This window comes from Musa acuminata, chromosome BXJ2-10 (genome assembly GCF_036884655.1).
Source record: "Musa acuminata AAA Group cultivar baxijiao chromosome BXJ2-10, Cavendish_Baxijiao_AAA, whole genome shotgun sequence".
Taxonomy (NCBI): Eukaryota; Viridiplantae; Streptophyta; class Magnoliopsida; order Zingiberales; family Musaceae; genus Musa; species Musa acuminata.
This window is the reverse complement of record NC_088347.1, coordinates 36,393,461-36,413,290: the sequence shown is the minus strand read 5'-3', so window position 1 is coordinate 36,413,290 and position 19,830 is coordinate 36,393,461. Positions and strand designations below refer to the sequence as shown.

Below are 19,830 nucleotides of genomic sequence, written 5' to 3'. Positions count from 1 at the left end.
AAACGAAACAAAAATCATTTATCAATGTGAAGAATAGTAGGCCATTTTTTGAGAAAAACTTTGGGTTTTTATAGCATCATGTTTTTTCATTTCTATTTTTTTCCAAATAGATATTTTTCTCTTTGTAAAAAGACAAATGTTTCTTGTCAAAATCAATTGGTATAATATTACAATATTTTTATTATTGTAATATTAAATAAAAATATTGTAATTCTGCTAAAAAAATATAATAATTTTCTGAATTGCCATATCTAAATTTAAAATAAAGTGAAAAAATGTCAACACCTTTATATATCTACATCTAAAACCATTTAAATTCTCAAATATTAAAGCTATCAACTATAAATGAGTATATTTTTATCACTTTAAAAAGTTGAAACTCTTCTTATATATTTAAAAAACGAGGGAAAAATTCAAAAAAAAATCGTGAGTAATATTTTCTCAAACGGGTTTGAATACATCAAATTTTTCGTAACATAGGAACGTTTAAAGCCCTCCGTCTTCAAGGCCGACCCAACAAACTCCGGTTCCTAGACATATCCAATGATCACTTGCGGTACAAGCTCGAACCGGCCCACACACACCACTCATCTCTCTCTCCCTCTCTCTCTCTCTCTCTATACCGTCTCGTCCTCATCGTTGACTCAGATATAAGTGGCTGGTGTGAACTTTTATGTAAATAACAAAAAGGAGAGTGGTATTTATGAGAATAAATGATTGTGATTTTTTTTACGAGTTTGCCCTTATGTGATCAACCGAGTGAACAATCCGAACCGGCCAGTCGAATCCCTTCCCCGTGGACCGGGCCGCCGCCTTTTTATCATCCGCGTTCCATCTCCCTGAAGCCCACAGATCTCTCCCTCGCGCTCCGTGCTAAGTTCATCTTCGGTCTGATCTCGAGGTCGAACGCCGCGCGCCAACGGATCACGACTCCGCAGCCCCCACGCGCTTGGATCCGCGTTTCACGTCGCCATCGATCGTAGTTTACCCTTTTAGTTTAGTCCAATTATTTAGAAGATCTGGTTCAAGCCTGCGCCCTCGACCGCCCTACATCGGCTTCCGGATCGCATTCCGCCAACAGATTCGATTCCGCCGACCCTAGCTCCCCGAGGTCAGTCTTTGTTCTCTTGATCTCTTTGCTGCAGTAATTCGATTTCTTTCTCTTTCCATCATCTTGTAATCGCTTCTTTTGAACCTTATTGTGGCCATCGAGACTCTCGATAAGATTATGAATGTGACAGGGTAAAAGAGATTCGAGCCTGATAATCTTTAGTGTAAATCACCGAAAGTAGGAAAAGTTGATCTTGTTAAGGTTTTCAGGATTCAATTAGGGCATGGTAAGCTCAAGAAAGCGAATGTATTTTCTTCTTCTATTCTGCTTGACTTATGTTTTTTCCTTTTTCTTTGGGAAATGTTGGTATAAGAAAAGTTAACGACAGAAAAATGTTGTGAAGACTCACTTACCCAAACCCGGACACTACTATAATCACACTATGGAAGAGATGGGAGATATCTGAAAGGAATGGAGTGCAGTTTTGCCGGTGAGAGATTGATCACGAGACTCATTCTGGCCGGCAAAGGTTCTTCCAAGGCTTGATAGCTTTTGAAACAAATGTGGTTGATGAGGCAAGGATTTCGTAGAACTAGGATCTGAAGTAATCAATATTGTAAACTTATATGGGCATATACTTCTAGTCTGCTAAAAGAATTTGGATTTGAATGCTAGACATATGATAAATTCTTTAATCATACTTGTTTAAATAGACATGGGTACAAGGTGGATTTATGACAAATATGGATTTGGAATGGAATCTTGATAAGTCAATAGAGATGTATATATCTCATGAATCGGATGCATTACCAGTTTAAATTAGGACATCAACTCAAGCCTATCAATGCTCTTTCTTGGATAGGAAGACCTAGAGCAACTATGAAAGGGAAGAGTGAGTAAAAGAGAATATGTTCACCCAGAACAATCCATCAATAACACCTACCTTAGGCAAATATATGTAGATAAAACCTCTTGAAATATGTTTGAATATTAGATTATGGATATAGACATTCAGTAGCTTGGTCTATCCAATCTCTCAACACTAACAAAAGTAATTAGAAAGTCTCAAACATGCATGCCAAATTAAAATTTATATATCCATGTATGTACTTAAAAATATAGCTTTTCTTTGCATGTACACACTTGTGGATGTACAATAAAATGCTATTGTGAGTTTTAAAATGCACAAAGATTTACTAGAGGAATGTGTTTAATGATCAAATAGTAAGAGAAGGTTATTATTTAAGAAACCAATGCATATTGGATCCTTGAAGCTCAGTCCACAAGTTTAGGAAACAGCAGTTACGGTGTCTGTTTGTTCAACATATCTGCATGTTATTCCATTCATAATTTTATTTTAATTTTCTAGATTTGAATACTTTCAGATGGGGTGGTACAAAAAACTGCTACCTACAATGTTATATTAAAAAGTATTGAAATAATTCCATCTTTTCTCACTGGTCAGGTTTGTCTCGATTCAACTAGGTCAATTGCGATCGGTTGGCTCATGAGACCATGACAACGTTATTTTACCTTACAGCTTATTACTAGATTATAATAAATATTGTGTAAGCATATCTAAACTACAATCAAGAGCTGAAACTGTGGCAGTGCAAAAGTTACTGCCTTGGTAAATAATATCCTGAAGTTTTTTAAGTGCACAAATAGACCATGTTAAGTGTGTTCACTGGTTGGGTAGCCTTGGTATTATTCTGTGGATTGAATGCTTAGCTTAACAGAATTAATAAGGGTGCAAATATTAAGACTATAAAAAGATACATGTTATCTATTACTCTATTTTCCATAGTATATTAGTCCCTCAGTGTTTTGCAATGGTGTTCGGCTATACAAGTTTGTTTTATACAAAATTTTCATTTCATTTGTCAGTTTATCTTTCTCATTCAGTATAGTTATTTTGCAGATATGCAGCATGTAATTTGGTGTTTTAAAAATTGACAAACATTTGTGTTTTACTTGGGGATTCCTTGAGTACAATGGAGCCACAGCTACTTGAGCAAACATCTTCACCTCCCGTTACATCCCCTGTCAATCAAAGTTCTACTTCTCCTAGACAAGATGCTTCTGCACGAGACACGCAATCTATTTTTTCCACTTCTGGTATATCCTCATGGGCCAGAAATATTAAATTGCCTCAGTCATCTGGCCAAGACGATGTGCAGTCTGTAAATGCAGGAAAGTCAACATTTTCACGTTTAACTAGTGGAATTGGGTTTCGTTCATCTCCAAAATCTCCTCAGTCTGAAGAGACTGTTGCTGAGGGCACCTCAACAACCACTCAACCTGGAGTTTTTGGATCATTGACAAAAGGCTTAGTTGATACATCGAGAAGTGCAGTAAAGGCTGTCCAAGTAAAGGCTCGGCACATGGTTTCTCAAAACAAAAGAAGATATCAGGTAATGTTGTTGCTATTACGCTTTCCTTACATCTCTATTATCTGTTCAGACTTGTGAGGTGATCAATTTTCTGACCTAAATTTTCTTTGTGTAGCTTGCTCTACTGGTTTCTTTGTGTGCACCTCAGTAGACTAGTTGAACGTTCATGCTAATGCACATATTGTCTAAAGGAACAATTCAATTATTCTATCAACATGGTATAAGCTTCATGAACCACAAAAATATTAGTAAATTGTAATATGCATTTAAAATGCCAAAACAATAGAAGGGCTTCTTAAAATTATAAAGGTAGGTAGTACTTTTAAATAAAAATAAAAATTGGATTTAACATCAATTTTGTGAATTATTAGCCCAATCTTGACCTTACCACAGTCAAAGGGCATGATGCCAATTAAGTTTCCCGTTGTAAATGTGCTTTGCTTTAATTGAAGGAATTATATTTCGATGTTCCATTTTAACAGTGAAGTGGTGGGAAGCAGATTGTATATCTATTTTAAGAAAAATGAGACCATATGAGAATTACTTTAGAGATACACCAATACTTGGGAGAAAAATTCCACCAGCAGCAGAAATATTATCACTTATTATATGGCAGTGTGATATGTACTTGTTTGAAGCAAATTTGGTTTGCTTACCAGAAATATCATATCATATGCTTTTAATCAAGAATTTAATACCAGTCAAACCATTACGTATCAGCCAATACTTATCAGTCTGTGCAAGTAGCGGTATCAAAACTTATAAATTAATTCTGGTACAAATTTTGTTCCTCTTTATTCTTTTATAGGTCAATATACGGCTTGGTGTGTCGTACCTTACTGATATAGTAAGTTGCCAGAATCAGCAGCGGACTGGTATTCAGATTCTTTTTCTATTATCAAAATAAAAGTAATGTATAATGTGTCCTAATGTTTCACATCGGAACAGTGCTAGTTGATGATAGATACTTTGGGGTTTGTTATATGTAAAATTATTTTTCGATGCGGATGGTTACATGACATGCAAGCACAATATGCTAACTAAATTAGTCCCACTTGGTGATATTTATGATAAATAAGTAATGCGTCTTCGTTACCTGAACACTCAAGGAGCTGATCGAAATGCTCCTATGTAGAAACAAAATATTAGATGTGTTGATGCATATGGTTTCATGATTATATTCAAGCATGTTATGCTAACTAAATAGTCCCATTTAATGATTCTTATGTATTTAAGTAATGCATCTGTTTTTTAAGGAACTGGTCTATTTGATAATACCAAAACTAGATATCTTTCTTGGGAACTGGCTGGTTAATTACAGCATACTATGTTTCTCCTGCACCCTCTAAACATTTTTGTTCATATTCTGTCTGTAGTTTATTGAATATGCATATCCTTCACACAGTTTATGCCATGTTATGAGCAACATTAGCACTTCTACTTGATCACGGATGCGAAGTATACCTATGCTCATGTGCATGCTTAGATTTGTATCCTTCTTGTGCAAGTATCCAGTTTGCTGTGGATGTGTTGTGTTCCTGTCCATCACAAGTAAGCACTATGAAGTATTAACCATCTCTTCTTTACTTGTACTGGTACTTAGCAATCCAGCTTCTTTCCTTCGTACAGTTTTTAAATCTTAACAGTATTGAGGCCTGAGGATATCTAGTACTTTCTCTCATGTTCTCGTGCATAAATGTTAATGTGACAGTGGTATCATGTCAATTGCTAAATTTTCTTCTATTTTCTTTTATGACTAGGTTGCTTCCTAGTTTTCTCTCGTTTTGATTTTATATTAATCTTAGTTACCCTTATTATGTAGAGAACAACATGCTTTTGTTTACATGGATTGTAACTTCTGAACAATGGTCAACCTAAATCTTCATCATATGGCTTCATTATTGCTTCTGCTGATATGTTACACTAATTTTCTTTTAGAAAGAAGGAAAAAACTTTGATTTGTTGTATCTTGCATATTACCCCTTTTCTCTTTTATTTATTTCAGGAAGGTGGATTTGATTTAGATATGACATACATTACTGAGAATATCATTGCTATGGGCTTCCCGGCAGGTGATATGAGCTCAGGCTTTTTTGGATACGTTGAGGTACTTTAGAAATTGACTAATTGCCGATAACAATTGTTTTCATTAAGTTCATTTAAAAGAAATATTGGTTTTACAGGGATTTTATCGCAACCATATGGAAGAAGTGATCAAATTTTTTGAAACTCATCATAAGGTATGACAATAACTTGTCACTGTTATTATTTCTCCCGAAGTCAACAAATGATTAGTGTTCTAATAGTATTATTGCATATAATAAGTTGCTTTTTATGACAAAAGAAAACACTACTGATTCTATCATACTTGTGGCATTTGAACCGAATACCATTGCATCTTCTTAAAAGAAATTGAAGTTCCACGAGTGGGAGATAGGTAAGAGATGGAGCATTGATATTCTCTATTCATGTCAAAATTATCTACCAGAGACAGATGCACTATAAAGCATGTTGACTAATTATCTTGATGATCATTCGTGTCAATATTGTTTTATACTACCTTGGTACTTCGTGTATCCTCTGCTTCTGTTACAGAAACCACTTAACAATCTAAACAATATGTTTGCGTCCAAATATGGATGACAATTAATGTATGGAGAAGTCAAATGCTCCACATGTTGCATTGGTTTTTTGTACGTAAAGGAATTTATTTACAAAGTAAGCCAATCCAAGAATTAATTGATATGATCAGTTTGCAGCAGTCATTTGTTACTATGATGTTTGAAGCAAGGTCAGAAATGTTGGTAGCACCCCAATTTTCAGCTGGTGGCTGGCGCACTATGTGTGACATGCCATGGGAAGCCATTATGCTGGCATCCTGTTCCAGCATCATTACAAAAGAAAACAAAAAGAAGAAAAATATACCTTTTCCATGTAAAATAAGAAAGGTAAAAAATTTATATCAGTAGGCTAACCTTCTTTTTTGGTTTCTCCACTTATTTTTCTCTTTTGAGCTCCCCTTCAATTGCAAGGGCTGTTGGAGACAGCAAATAGTAGTAGATTCTCCTCCAAGATGTGTCAGCATAGCTTCTGTGAGATGACACAAAGAATTGAAAGTGGCTTGATCCCCTTCTTTGATGTGGTAGCCCTGTTTTGCCTATTTCTCCTCTCCGATGATCAGATGATGGCAGATCCCTCTATTGAGACTCTGAAAGGATTGAGTTATAAAATAATCGAGTGTTAAAAGTCTATTTTAAGTATTGAACCAATCCATTACAGAAACTTATATTTGGCTCACCCAAAATGAGCACAGCTGACTCAAACATGTTCCCAAAAAGCAATGTAAAATGTTTGTTCATGTTATACTGGATTCTGTCACAAAGTTGCTTGGCTGAAAGAACCACTTTGTTTTTCTGCTTATCCTTTGATGAGGTTAAAAATTGATAAAATATTTTATTGAGAGTATATTTCATTGATGGTTGGTTGCTTTGGATGGCATGGGTGCTTGTATCTTTAATTCGATTTATCTGTTTGTAAACTGAGTAAAAAGACCCTTAATGAATGGTTATGGTGGTAAAATGATGCAAACCTAAGTTTAATGAGAAAAGAAACTGCAGTGAAGAGAATAATTTTGGCAAGTTGAGGTAAACATACAATTTGAAAGGCTGTAATGGATAGCTAGCAGACCAAAGTGACTAGCATTCATCTTTGCTCCTTTTGTCCATCCTTCTTCCCCATGCTTATTAATGCTTGCTTTGGATCAAGACTTGAATTTTTTGTCAGCATGGGGAGTTTACTGTTGAGCCATGTTGTGGTGGCACCAGCATTTTAAGCTACAAACAGGTCAACTTTTGGCCTATATAGACTTACACAAGGACAGGTCAGTCGTATCGTGCTAGGTCATATCATGCCAGTAACATGCTAAAGCCCCCTGGCCTGCCAATTTTTAGTATCTTATTTTAAATAGTGTGGTTTACTGTTTTGGATCTTGTAGAACCATTATTTTTTCTGAAAAATTCTTTGACAAAGGTTATAGTATGGAGAATCTGGAGATGCTCTAGTTACATATTTAATTCTGATGACTTGTGTTGTCTTATGTACTGGCATTTACAACAGCATCAAATATTTGCTATGGAGTTTTAGTTTTTTATTCTCTTAGTATCTATGTACTCTTGGTGTTTGTTCTAATAACTAACACTGATTCATCTATCACCTCTGTTGACTAAACTGCTGTCATGCTTCTTCATGGTATCTCTCTCATGGAGTTGCAAAAGGATTTGCTAAATGTTAACATTTTATATTGAACAGTTTCCTGATAACTAGGATGCCATTTAGATTGTCCATCACTTTTGTGGAGTTTATCCTTTAACAATATTTTATTAGCTTCTAGTATGTTTATCAAATCCACAATTTCCTGAATGAAATTTAGCAATTAAATTCGGATGACTAACTTGCAACCTCTTGCATTAAACTTTCTTGCATAGGTACTTAACTGAATTTCTTTTTTTACAGGGTAAGTATAAAGTATATAATCTATGTTCAGAGAGGCTTTATGATGCATCTCTATTTGAGGGAAAGGTATGTTCTCAATCTTTCTTTTCTCACTGCAATCCATGTGACGCCTAACATGTATCTGGGTTTTGGTGAAAGTTTGCAAAAATTCTATGCTAGTTTATGGAGTTCTTTGAACTTTTGCATTTATGGAGTGCAGAAATTCTATGCTAGTTTTTGATATGTTCCACAAACATGAATATATATATTTTTTCTATCAAAATCAACTTAGTTATGTACCAAATTCTATTTGTTTGAGTTGCTACCTGTCTTTTCAAATAGTACATGGTACTATGCTAGTATAGTTCTTTATTATAAAAAAAAAATATTTTTTCACTTTGGCCTGGGTGGTAGAAAAAAGACAACCAAGAAGAAAAACAAAGAAAAATAAGGTAAGTTTCTAGCGAGAAGGTGAGAGCATATACCCAAGCTAACTTATGTTCCACTTCTTCACCTTCTTCTCATGCTTCTTTTCTGTCACTCCCTCCCTGGAGAAAGGTGGGGGAGAAAGGGAGGATTGCATAGAGAAGTTATGACTTTGTAGATATTGTGATTGAGGTCGATACCGTGATCGATTGGTCTATTAGGTTACTTTAGAATTGTGGCTATCAACTTAACTGAGTAAAACAGTGTCTGGTCTATGCTCAATTGGTATGGACTGCTGTACTTGGCAATTCGGTTTAAGAGTGGAACCGAAGATAGAGGCTGCTCATTAACCAATTTTTTGATATTCTTGCACATCTGAATTTTTTGTCGCTTCTCAGGTGGCTTGCTTCCCTTTTGATGATCATAACTGCCCTCCAATTCAACTTATTATATCATTCTGTCAAAGTGCCTACTCATGGTTGAAAGAGGACATTGAAAATGTGGTTGTTGTTCATTGTAAAGCTGGTATGGCAAGGACAGGGTTGATGATTTCTAGCCTTCTTCTGTATCTTAAGGTAAGATTAAGTTGCAAAATTATTAGGCAACATGATTTGTTGCCAGTTTTACCTAGTGTTTACTATTTCTTTTGATATAAATTAATGCTGTTTCATACAGTTCTTTCCTACTGCGGAAGAGTCCATGGAATATTACAACCAGAAAAGATGTATAGATGGAAAGGGACTTGTTCTCCCAAGTCAGATTGTTAGTCTATTCCTTGCTATAATATACCTTTAAAATATGAAGAAAAATATAAGTTTTCATTCTGACATTTTTTTAAAAAAATTTGGTACTTGCAGAGGTATGTCAAATATTTCGAACGAATCTTGACATACTTCGATGGTGAAAATCAGCCAGGTCGCAGGTAACTCGTATTTCTAGTTTGTTTTTCCCATTAGCTTGTCAATATGCTAGTTTCAGTAACGCCATACTTTCCCTCTTTCCAGGTGCATGCTTAGAGGTTTTCGTCTTCATAGGTGTCCTTATTGGATCCGGCCTTCAATCACTGTTTCCAATCATAATGGTATTAGCTAGTTTGAGATCTCATATTAACACATGAATTACATTCATTTTAGGCACCTAAAAATGAAGTAAATGTTGTATGTCTGATTTGTGGAATTTACACTAGTATCATCTTTTCATTTTCTTCCAAATTTTGTTGACACCACCTAGCAATAAGAGCTATATTGATTATACATTACTAGATAGATGCTAATGTTTCTAGAATCCTCTCATTTAATGTCTGAGGAGGAAGGCTTTACCATTCATCAGATTACATATTTCAAGGAGGGTGTTCACTTTTTTGATAGAATACATATAAATCTCTCATGTATGCCATCCTTTTCGCTTGTCATGATTGCTAAAGACTGAAATTGTTGACATTTCATGTGACCTTAAGATGTTAGAGAGCAAGTTGGCAGATAGACGTGTAAAAATAACTTGATTCGTGATACTTGAGGAAAATTTTGAAGCAAAAACAAAAGCTAATTATTAGCTGACATATTAACACAACCAGCTTGAGAGAATAAGTCCTGATTTAGAAGCTTTCTTAACTGATATTGCTGATAACTTTTGAATACTTGAGAACCAACACTTAGTCTTTGGTTCCATGAAATCAACTGATGCGTGACCTTAGGTTGGTTGTGGTGCTAAAGTTTTTTAGAAGAAAAATCAATATGCGGGGTAATTTGGTCACTAAACATCATGTGCAGGTGTGTGGCACATATCTAAATGCATGTGATTCTTATTTTAGGAAACTTTTAAAAGTGAACATTTTAGAAAATATGAAAGAGCTAGTAATCAATTAGAAAAATAATATACTAGAAAAGCAAATAATATACTAGAAAAGCAAAAGAAAATTCATGAGTCACGAAATTTCATGAGTCACTAAGGATGGTGCAATTCTTGATGGATAGTAAAAGGAGGGCAACAAGTTTGCATGGATAGTAAAGGAAACTAGTATGCAGTTTTATCTTCTGAAAGCAGAGAAGTAAGCATATTATCTCACGTTTTATCTAAAGGCTGTCATACCTTCTTTTATAATACATTATCTGGATCTTAATGATTAATTATTAGTTGCTGAACATCTTAGCCATGCATATGTACCATAAATTTGCATCTGCATTATTAGTTGATCGACATATTAGTATATCTAAGGACAATTAGCTTACATGTGATTTAAGCATTGGGGCATAGTTGAATTACTTAAATGTATACATTTCCTTCATTTTGGATTTGGTACTAAGTGTAGCACCTGCATCTGTTGCAAAACAGGAGTCCTTTTCTCGACAAAAAAGCATCCGAGGACCAAAGATTTAATGGTATGTTCTTATCATTTGTATATTTATTTAATTCAAAGTGTGCTTGTTGCTGTTAATGGTGTATTTTCCTCTAACTTGGTTGGATCTTTTGGACCTTAATTACTTGAGCCAATGCTTGATATGGTTCCATTCAATTTGAACTGCCCTATTTTGCTAAGTTTTCAAGAATGAAGACTACTTAAAGCTTTTATTTCTGAAGTTTGCTACTGGTCATAGAAAGGATACTTGAGGAATTCTGTGTAGAAAAAGTTACCTAGATGTAGGAACTAAATAGAGTGTCACTTAATTGAGAACTAAATATTGATGGGAACACACTGTGGAAGTGCTATTTGCAGCACCAAATTGAATTTTGGATGCTACATAGAAAATTATCTTATTGGGCAAAAGTCATGAAGGGAAAAAATACATATTTTTATAACTAATTTATACTTTAATCCCAAGAAATTCTGACCTTCTGAAACATTCTAGCAGCATAAACAAAAGATCCATATTCCACAAAATTCTATGTAATCTTGTCACTTCTATTGGTAGCATCATTTATTTCTGGTGAATGCATATTCTTGCTACTCTGAGAATGTAGATAGTGTAGACTAGGATTTCAATTGTCGCCTGCTATGCACCCTTTTAAGATATTCATTTAAACTTTGATCCCAACAACTTCTGACATTCTAAACATTCTAGTAGCATAAATGTAAGATTCATTTTCCACAAAATTCTATCTGATCTTGTTAGATTCAGTGGTAGTGTTATTTGGCAAGAATATTCTTGTTACTCTGAGAATGTAGATAGTGTGGACCAAGGTTTCAAATACTGGTACCATATGCACCATACCAACTGGACCATTATGAAACCGTACGTTCCAGTACTGGTCAATATATATATATATTTATATATATTGTTTATTTGGGTTGGCACCAGATTGCTGAATCTGGTACTGAACTGAGATTTAAAACCGTGGAGTAGACCTTGATTAGATGGACATAGGTAGGTTGCCAAGTGATCCGATAACAGTTCCTAACTTCTATAACAGTGGTGCTTATTAATCATTGTTCTAAGAAAAATAAAAACATGGTCCCGGACTGGTGGTGTGCAGGATATGGTATTTGGACAACTGTGCATGATCTGCATTATGTTGAGTATCTCTGTGATGATTGACAATTTATAGCCCTCATTCTTCTCCAAAGAACATTATTTAAAAAAGTGAGTTATTTTACTGTATTGAGTTGGTTTTCACATAACATGAAAATGATGTGCCTATCTTGCTGTATGTTTTCCACACACTCTTTATTTTTCCATTGATGCTCTAATTATGCTGAATGTGATGGACAAATGTATCAAACCATGTGTCATGTTAGCTTGGGATGGATGAGTGGCAATTCTACTATTATATGACCCTATATCTAACTGGTGGGAATTATGCATTGGACAATTACTATTTAGACCAAGACCTAAATAAAATATGGTAGGGTGGATGACTTTATATGCATCAAATTGTCCATTCTATGGTCAAAATTTTATAATTATGTTTGAAATGAACACTTTCCATTGGTTATAAGATTATCGATCCATATCCACATTCATGTTTATATTTAGATTATTCATGCTTAAATGTGTGCATATTTATATTCAGATCCACAGGTGCTTATATATATACACACATGCTTCAGACACTAAATATTTACTATAATAAACCAGGCACCTAAAGCAAATATGTAGTTCAAGTGTTAAACAAATGTCAATGGACTTGTTCACATTTTAATACATGGATAAATTATGAGTATATTAAGTAAATCTCCATGTTTTCGTATTTATTTTCTTTAGAAATTTTTATGATAGTAAAAAATTGTTGAACTCCAATAAAATTTTTATTCTTGGCATTAATGCAAGTGAAAGATTTCAATTGTTAAAAAGTGTATCGAAAAGGCCTTTTTGCTTGTCCTGATCAAGCAATTATCAGAAGAATTTCAATTGTTTTGGCCCTTCAAATTTTGGCGCTTTGTACATTTTGATCCAGAACCAAGCATGTTTATTGCTTCAAACTTGGATTTACTGACAATTAAGACCTCTTCTCTTCTTGTATATGCTTGGCAACATTATTTTAAACTAAGTATGGTTTTTTTTATTCTTATTCAAGATGGACATTTTTTATAATATACTTTCTTTGTCCTGATTCTCTTGAACATCCTTTATGCAAAAAACTGAAAAATCCAGGTGCTATACTTGGGCAGAATGAATTGACTCTCTTCTGTATTCTTTGCTGTTTTCCTTGATGTCTTAACCTATTTTCACTTTCCTGATGCATTATAAAGTTTCATGTCATTTGATCTTTTGTTGCAAGAATCTGGCTAGGTTGCTTGCATCTGATGTTTGAGATGTTGCTAAAGCCTAAACTGATAGAGTTCATCAACTGCTAAATATTATCAATGTGAAATGTAAACAAATTATTATTAAATATTGGTGCAGTAGATCTTTCATATCTTGGCTTATCAGCTGTAGAGGTTTCCAAATTCTTTGGACCTGTATGCTACTTGTTTAGTTTCAATTCCATTTTTTATTAAATTATGTCTATGTCTTACTGATCGTCATGTTTTTTAGCCTGAAGATTTCTGGTTTAGTGCACCAAAGAAGGGGATCATGGTGTTTGCTTTGCCAGGTGAGCCTGGTCTGACGGAGTTGGCTGGTGATTTCAAAATTCACTTCCATGATCGACAAGGAGATTTTTACTGGTGAGGGCAATTTCCCTATTTTATTGATTTCTGGGTTCTCGAGTTCTCTAGACTATGTAAAATTCAGCATCTTGCTGGTCAGCTGCATTGTTTTTCTGGGTTTTTCATCTTCCTGTATGTTCAGAGGATAATATCTTAATTCAGGCCTTTTTTCCTATAGCATCTCAACTGTTACCATTCGCCTGTCTGATTAGTGGCAGCTTGTGTGATGGATAGGAGCGATTAGATAATGTTTCTCTAGTGAAAATATATTTCATTTTTCCTTTATATCTATCGAGATGATGAACATTGATAGAAAGTGCAGCACGTCCAGTTGAATTTCAAACTGCTCAAACATTTAAAGGCCAAACAACTTATGGTAGGTTGTGCTAAATGATCATCCAAATTACTTGTCCATAAAACCATGCAAAATCAATGGGTATTGCTTATATTATTCCAAAGGCTTCTATCTCTTCAGGTTATTAACCTTTGGAGGGATGCATTAAGAGATTAAAGTTTCTCCTAACTTCCTGTAATGTAATGCATAACCTTATGTATATGATAATTAAACAGATATTTGCAGCAGTCAGAGAAAGAAAATTCCTGTTAATTGTTCCAGCAGCTCACTTTTTTTTTTTTTTGTCTCATTGGCTAGCTGGCTAAATACAACATTCATGGAGGACAGAAAGATTTTGAATACTTCTGACCTTGACGGCTTTGACAAGGTAAGACACTGCCACTAAAAAACAAAAATGATCACTAGGTCATTGGTTCAGAAGCATCAGTGCTCTTTATTGGATGATTACATCGGAAGATTAGTAACCATTTATTCTTGACTTGCAACTTAACGGAAAAAAAAAGGTTTTGATCAATTAGCTGTTAGGTAAAAACAAACAATTCATTTTCTTCAGCTGTAGTTAGACTTCAGTGACGCTCTACAGCTATATGATATTTTAATCATGTTGTTGTATCTGTTCTCATTCTTGTAGCTCAACAATGAACCTTCATCTTGCAGAGAAAATTACCTTCTCCGGGATTCCAGGTCGAGGTCGTGCTTGTGAATTATGATGGGTCTAATCCTCCACGACAAAGTAGTTCAAATGCCAACAAGGAATCTGCAGGGGGCACCACATCTGTTACTGCAACAAAAGAAAGTAGCACTCCACCTTCTACAGCCAATAGGGACTCTGGAAATCAAGACAAAGACGATGTCTTCTCGGATAGTGAAGCGGAAGAGACTGGGTCCTCCAAGAGCAAGCGTGACAGGATGGTTGGTGATAAGGATGGAACAACAGTTACAGCAAAGGGAATTGAAATAAAGTCTTCAAAAGAGGAAGCCGCAACTATATCACAAGACATTAGTCAAATTTCACTAAAAGATGAAGCAGACGGTAAAAAGAATCCTGATGCTGCTGATGCGAAAATTGAAGGGAGCAGTAAGAGTTCAATAGCAGAGACCCCTGAACTGGAGTCCACCACCATGAGTGAATTCAAGGCAATCGCCGCAGATGCTTCGGTCTTTTCTTTTGGTGATGATGAAGACTACGAGAGTGAATGAGCCTAGCCATTTAGCATTCATCAGAATGTAAAGATAAATGCATTCAAGGACATATTGATAGAGTTCATATATATTGGAACTTGAATGATGTATGTGTTAATCACATCTGGACAATGTGGAAAGGGTGGGAAATTGGCTTGTTACTTGCATTTCATGGTGTGTCTGGCTCTCTATTCACACCATTGAATACTTGATACCAGTGGGCTGACAGTATTCCCTCTTCTGCCTTGTTCAGACTTGTTTAAGATTGAGAAAACTCTTTAAGATTGGGATTTCAAATGAGGCCTTTTTTTTTGTTTTGCATTCTTACAGTTGATGATTGCTGAGTTCTATCTACTTTAGTTCCACATCAGGAGTTTATATGACTTAAATGGACTTATTAAAGTATATTATTATTAACTCAGGTTTACATATTTTTAGTTAATATTTTTGATTGATCAAATTAATATTTCAGTTTTTCTGTATATAGACTTAAGAGAGATTTACTTGGTAATTAGTCGGGTCCAAATAGGATCATATTAACTGAGGTGATCATCGTGTGGGCCCACTTCGGTCCAACCTGACTCACATTTATTTAACTCAATTTAAATCAGAAGTAGATTTCCTTCAAATTCAGATTGAGAAGTGTACGAGTAGAAAGTTAATACCCAACTGAGGGCGAAATTTGTGGGTTCTTACTTACCAATTTGTTAATTCGTGTCATTTACCCATTTGCCTAATGTAAACTACGGTTAACATCACGACGAGAGTTCGTGTGGGGGTAAAAAGGTAATCGAAACCCCACGAGGGTATAAATGTTAAATAAGATATCTATTTTTAATTTGAACTTGTAACGCGTCCCGCCTCCTCCCTACTATATAAAGTTAGTTAGACCCCGAGAACAAGACCAAGAAACCATCTCCCCTGGACCCTGTCCCACCGTCGCGCCCTCTCCCTATGGTGGAAGCGATCTCCACTGGAACCTCGCCGCCGGTCTCCTGATCCTCCGTTTACCCTTCTACTTCTTCGCGGTTGCGGCTGCGCCCCTATCCATGGGCGTCGGCTTCCACGGCTTTGGATTTCTCGACGACGGGTTGATTCCCTTTGTCGCCTTGGACAAGCAAGTGGTCGGTGTGTGTGCGGGTAAGTGCTGGCGCTGGAGGCGGCGGGTGGATCGATCTTGAAGCTGCTGGAGTTTGCCAAGGAGAGGTTACTATGGCCGGTCGCTCGATCGATCTGAAGATAAATTTGCGGCGGCGTAGGAGGCCGCCTGTGGCTCAATCTTGAAGCTGCTGGAGTTTTCCAAGGGGAGGTTGATTAGGCAGATGGCTCGCTCGATCTAAAGAACAAGATGATGAAACCATAGGAAATGTCATCCGTAGAAATCCCATCCATCCCCTGATCTGTCTTTCTCCGCTTCATCGATCTCTGCTCCCCACGAACCTGGGCTTCCTCCTCTCCCGCCGGCGCTAGACCTGCCTACTTCCTGGGGTAGCGGACCTAATTCCATCCTGGCTTGTACTGCTCAGTCTCTCCCGCAGACCCCCGCCCCTCTCCCTTTGGTGGAAGTGATCTCCGCTAGATCCTTCGCCAATCTCCTACCCCTTCGCTTCCTCCGGCCTTCGTTGGCTTGGTCGATCTTGATTACGAAGTGTTGGGGTGCTTTCTGTTGCAGATGAGGATGGTGATCTTGGAGTCTTGCAAGTAGGTGCTGCGATCGCCCATTACTCGTATCCAAGGATGATTGAGTTCTTCCATGACTGGTTCGTCTACATGGTTCTGCTTCTCCTTTCATGTTCATTCAATTAATATCATTCATGGCATAAAATTACTTAGATATTCCGGTTACATTAGCAATTCGCTTTGAGACTATGTCCATGAAATGCCATTTATAAAAGAAGACACTAATATCTTAACCTTTTCATAATGTTCCAACTACAATTAGAAGAAAGAAAGATTATATTTACTGTTGAACTTTGGATCTCTTTTTTCCCCTGTATACACAAGAGCTCTTTAGATAGCCTTAGAAAATTATGCATTAGAAGGACGATGATTACTGGTGATCTTATATTCTTGTATGTGCGTACAATCATATATGTTGGCTGTTGTAGCACATCTGTCAATCAGTGTATTTGGGGCATGATGATTTGTCATTGTTCTTGCTTCCGAATATTATGTGAGACAATGTCTTTAGGGTTCCTAAGTAACTCAGTTTCCGAATTATATGCATTGGACTTAACATGAGTATGCACTATTTAATGTGGTAGTTCAAGCAACGAGTGAGAGCTTCTGAAATCGTTTGCTAATAGATAAAATGTTGAGTGTCTTCAAGAATATAAGGTTCATATATTACTGGACGCTTGAAGGTTATTTGTGCTTCTTGGTTGATCAGTTGCATTGGAGCACTTCTTGAGTTCTCTAATCCAAATGCAACCTTGAGGTCCTTGTACCTGTCAAATAAACCTTTAGGTTTGTGGGCATGTCCTTTTAGCTAAATGTGGTGTGTTTGGTATGCTGTTGTTAGGTTGGTAGCTGTCATTATTTTGTCAAATCTTCCATGGAAATCTATTTTAGAATATGCTCTATGATTGGCCTCATTCTGTTGGAAATGATTATGATTTTAAGACCTTGTTCGTTAGTTGTTTTATAATTGTAGCCTTAACTTTAATTCTTATTGTAATTGCGTTTTCATCCGTACTTTTCTGTTATATATTTTTTTGAAAGAAGTACCTTCTTTATATTCATTTTTTTCAATAATTTTATTAACTGAAACTGAAGATGCCATTCTATCTTATTGAACTTTTTAATAGTAGTGTTACGAATAGTAATCCAGCAAATATAGCAGGGTCCTACTAAATATCTAATATTTATAACTGCAGTGAGTGGATTAATCTTGCCTGATTGAATAGTGGTTTATTTATAAATTTATGCACGATGTGTCATCCTTGATTGTTGGGACCAAAGGCATGTTGTTGCTAATCATACTAAGGATATATCTAAAAACATTGACAGAAATATGAGCTAATTATAAATTACCTATTGTAGTTAGATTTTTTTTATATTTCGATCTTTAAATTTAAAAATTTTATATTAAATTTTTTATAGTCATAAAGGTGAAACATCTAATTTTATTTATCATAACATAATCGATATTATCGACGAAAGCACGATAGGCAAAAACATAATTTTAACATTCCAATTATGTTTTCGGTGATGACGGATGACAACACTGCTAGAGGTCACATGTAACTATTATGGATAAAGAAGAAGAGTAATAATGAGAGGTGAGGCAAAAGAAGAGGAGGACGTAGATGCCGACGCTTTGCATTTGTGTCGACATAGATGCAGATACAAATGAATGCATCGGCGCCAACGTAGATGTAGAATATTATATTCTTTCTCCTCTATCTTTGCCTCACCACTCGTCTCTGCTCTCCCTCTTTATCTACAACAGTCATCTGCGGCTCTCAACAGTATCATCATCCACCACGATCGAAAATATAATTTGAATATTAAAATTATTTTTTTGTCTATCATTTCTGTGCTTCTATCTTAAAACTGACGATATTAGGATAAATAAAGTTAGATATTTCACTTTCATAACTATAAGGATTCAAATAATTTTTTTTTAAATTTAAAGATCAATATGCTAAAGAGATCTAACTAGATTGAGGGAATATATAATTAGTCCCAAAATTTCATATCTCCGGTACCATGGCAGCAGGTGAACCTTTTTTCTAAGTTTATGTTTCAACGGTTATAAATGTTGAATTCCATATCCTAGATGATTAGAACGATATGGTCAAGATGCTACTCAGAATCTGGCTTTTGGTGTCTTTTTCAGTGGACGTTAGCCTGTAATAGTGTATCATCAAATATGTATGATGTAGTGCTGAACCTTCAATCATCAAAAGGGAAAGCGCACAAAGTGATACTCACTTTGTGCGCTTTCCCTTTTCTTCAACCATAGAATCATTTCAGATGCTATTTCATCTCCTCACTTACTGTTTGCATCACCGACACGAAGTTGGTGTGTTCCAGTTTCATCTTCTACTTGTGCCCTCTATTTTCTCGTACAGTGCATTTGATTGTATAGTGATTGATTCACGATTCACCCCTCACTAATGTGTAGCATTGGACAGTCGAGAATTACCTAATTGATGGTACATGACGGTAAGGATCTAATAAATCATGATTGTACTATATTGTCGGGCATAATATTAGTTAAAATCTGAACAAATTAGGTACCCACGACTTAACAAAATTTCATCCAGATCAATCACGTATCGATCTGGATGAAATTTTTAAGGGATAAAAAGGTAATATTAGTTCAAATATTAATAGATTAGGCACCCACTATTAAATATAGAATGACCAAATTATTTCATTTAGTTCAATCTAGTTGAAGTTTTTGAGGAATTGGATAACTATACACTGTAATCTATTGTGTAATGATATCAGTTAAATTTGAGAAATTTGAACAAAAAATAAAGGCCACATGTTTTTCTTTTATCAGTTTTTTCTTACTATATCGAGGACTTATTTGTTCTGCAGGTTATAAATCCTCATGCATTCCCTGAGAATACAATGAAAAAATTAGTGCCAAATCATCTAATGCACTTCAAAAGAACATCTCAACCCACGCAGGGAGTAATCAATATGGTAAGTTAGAATATGAGATATTTATTTTTTATTCCAGATATTTATTTTTTATTATTTCCTTCTAAAGTTATCGAGACTTTGTTTAAATCGTTTTAGTTGCTGGTCCGATTAGACAACTAGTAGCCAACTTTTCTTTTTGAGATTTTCAAGGCTGTGTAATAAAGAAGATACGAATTGGGAGAGACCA

The 19,830-nt window shown here is 35.5% G+C and overlaps 1 protein-coding gene across 1 annotated transcript; it reads left to right on the top strand.

The window, feature by feature from the left end:
- Window positions 1-817: 817 nt before the first annotated feature.
- LOC135625491 (phosphatidylinositol 3,4,5-trisphosphate 3-phosphatase and protein-tyrosine-phosphatase PTEN2A-like) lies at window positions 818-15,281 on the top strand. The gene is made up of 13 exons (XM_065130364.1): window positions 818-1,111; window positions 2,973-3,465; window positions 5,450-5,551; window positions 5,628-5,684; window positions 7,957-8,022; window positions 8,760-8,936; window positions 9,037-9,123; window positions 9,219-9,283; window positions 9,366-9,442; window positions 10,693-10,739; window positions 13,335-13,465; window positions 14,100-14,169; window positions 14,460-15,281. The coding sequence occupies exons 2-13, from the start codon at window positions 3,046-3,048 to the stop codon at window positions 15,000-15,002; spliced, it is 1,842 nt and encodes a 613-aa protein (XP_064986436.1). The 5' UTR covers window positions 818-1,111; window positions 2,973-3,045; the 3' UTR covers window positions 15,003-15,281.
- The last annotated feature ends 4,549 nt before the right edge of the window (window positions 15,282-19,830 follow it).

Excerpts from the sequence above, each read along its gene's own strand:
- LOC135625491 (XM_065130364.1), top strand. The coding sequence starts at position 3,046 with ATGGAGCCACAGCTACTTGAGCAAACATCTTCACCTCCCGTTACATCC. Across the intron at positions 13,466-14,099 it reads CGACAAGGAGATTTTTACTG|CTGGCTAAATACAACATTCA; the intron begins GTGAGGGCAATT and ends CTCATTGGCTAG. Across the intron at positions 14,170-14,459 it reads ACCTTGACGGCTTTGACAAG|AGAAAATTACCTTCTCCGGG; the intron begins GTAAGACACTGC and ends TTCATCTTGCAG.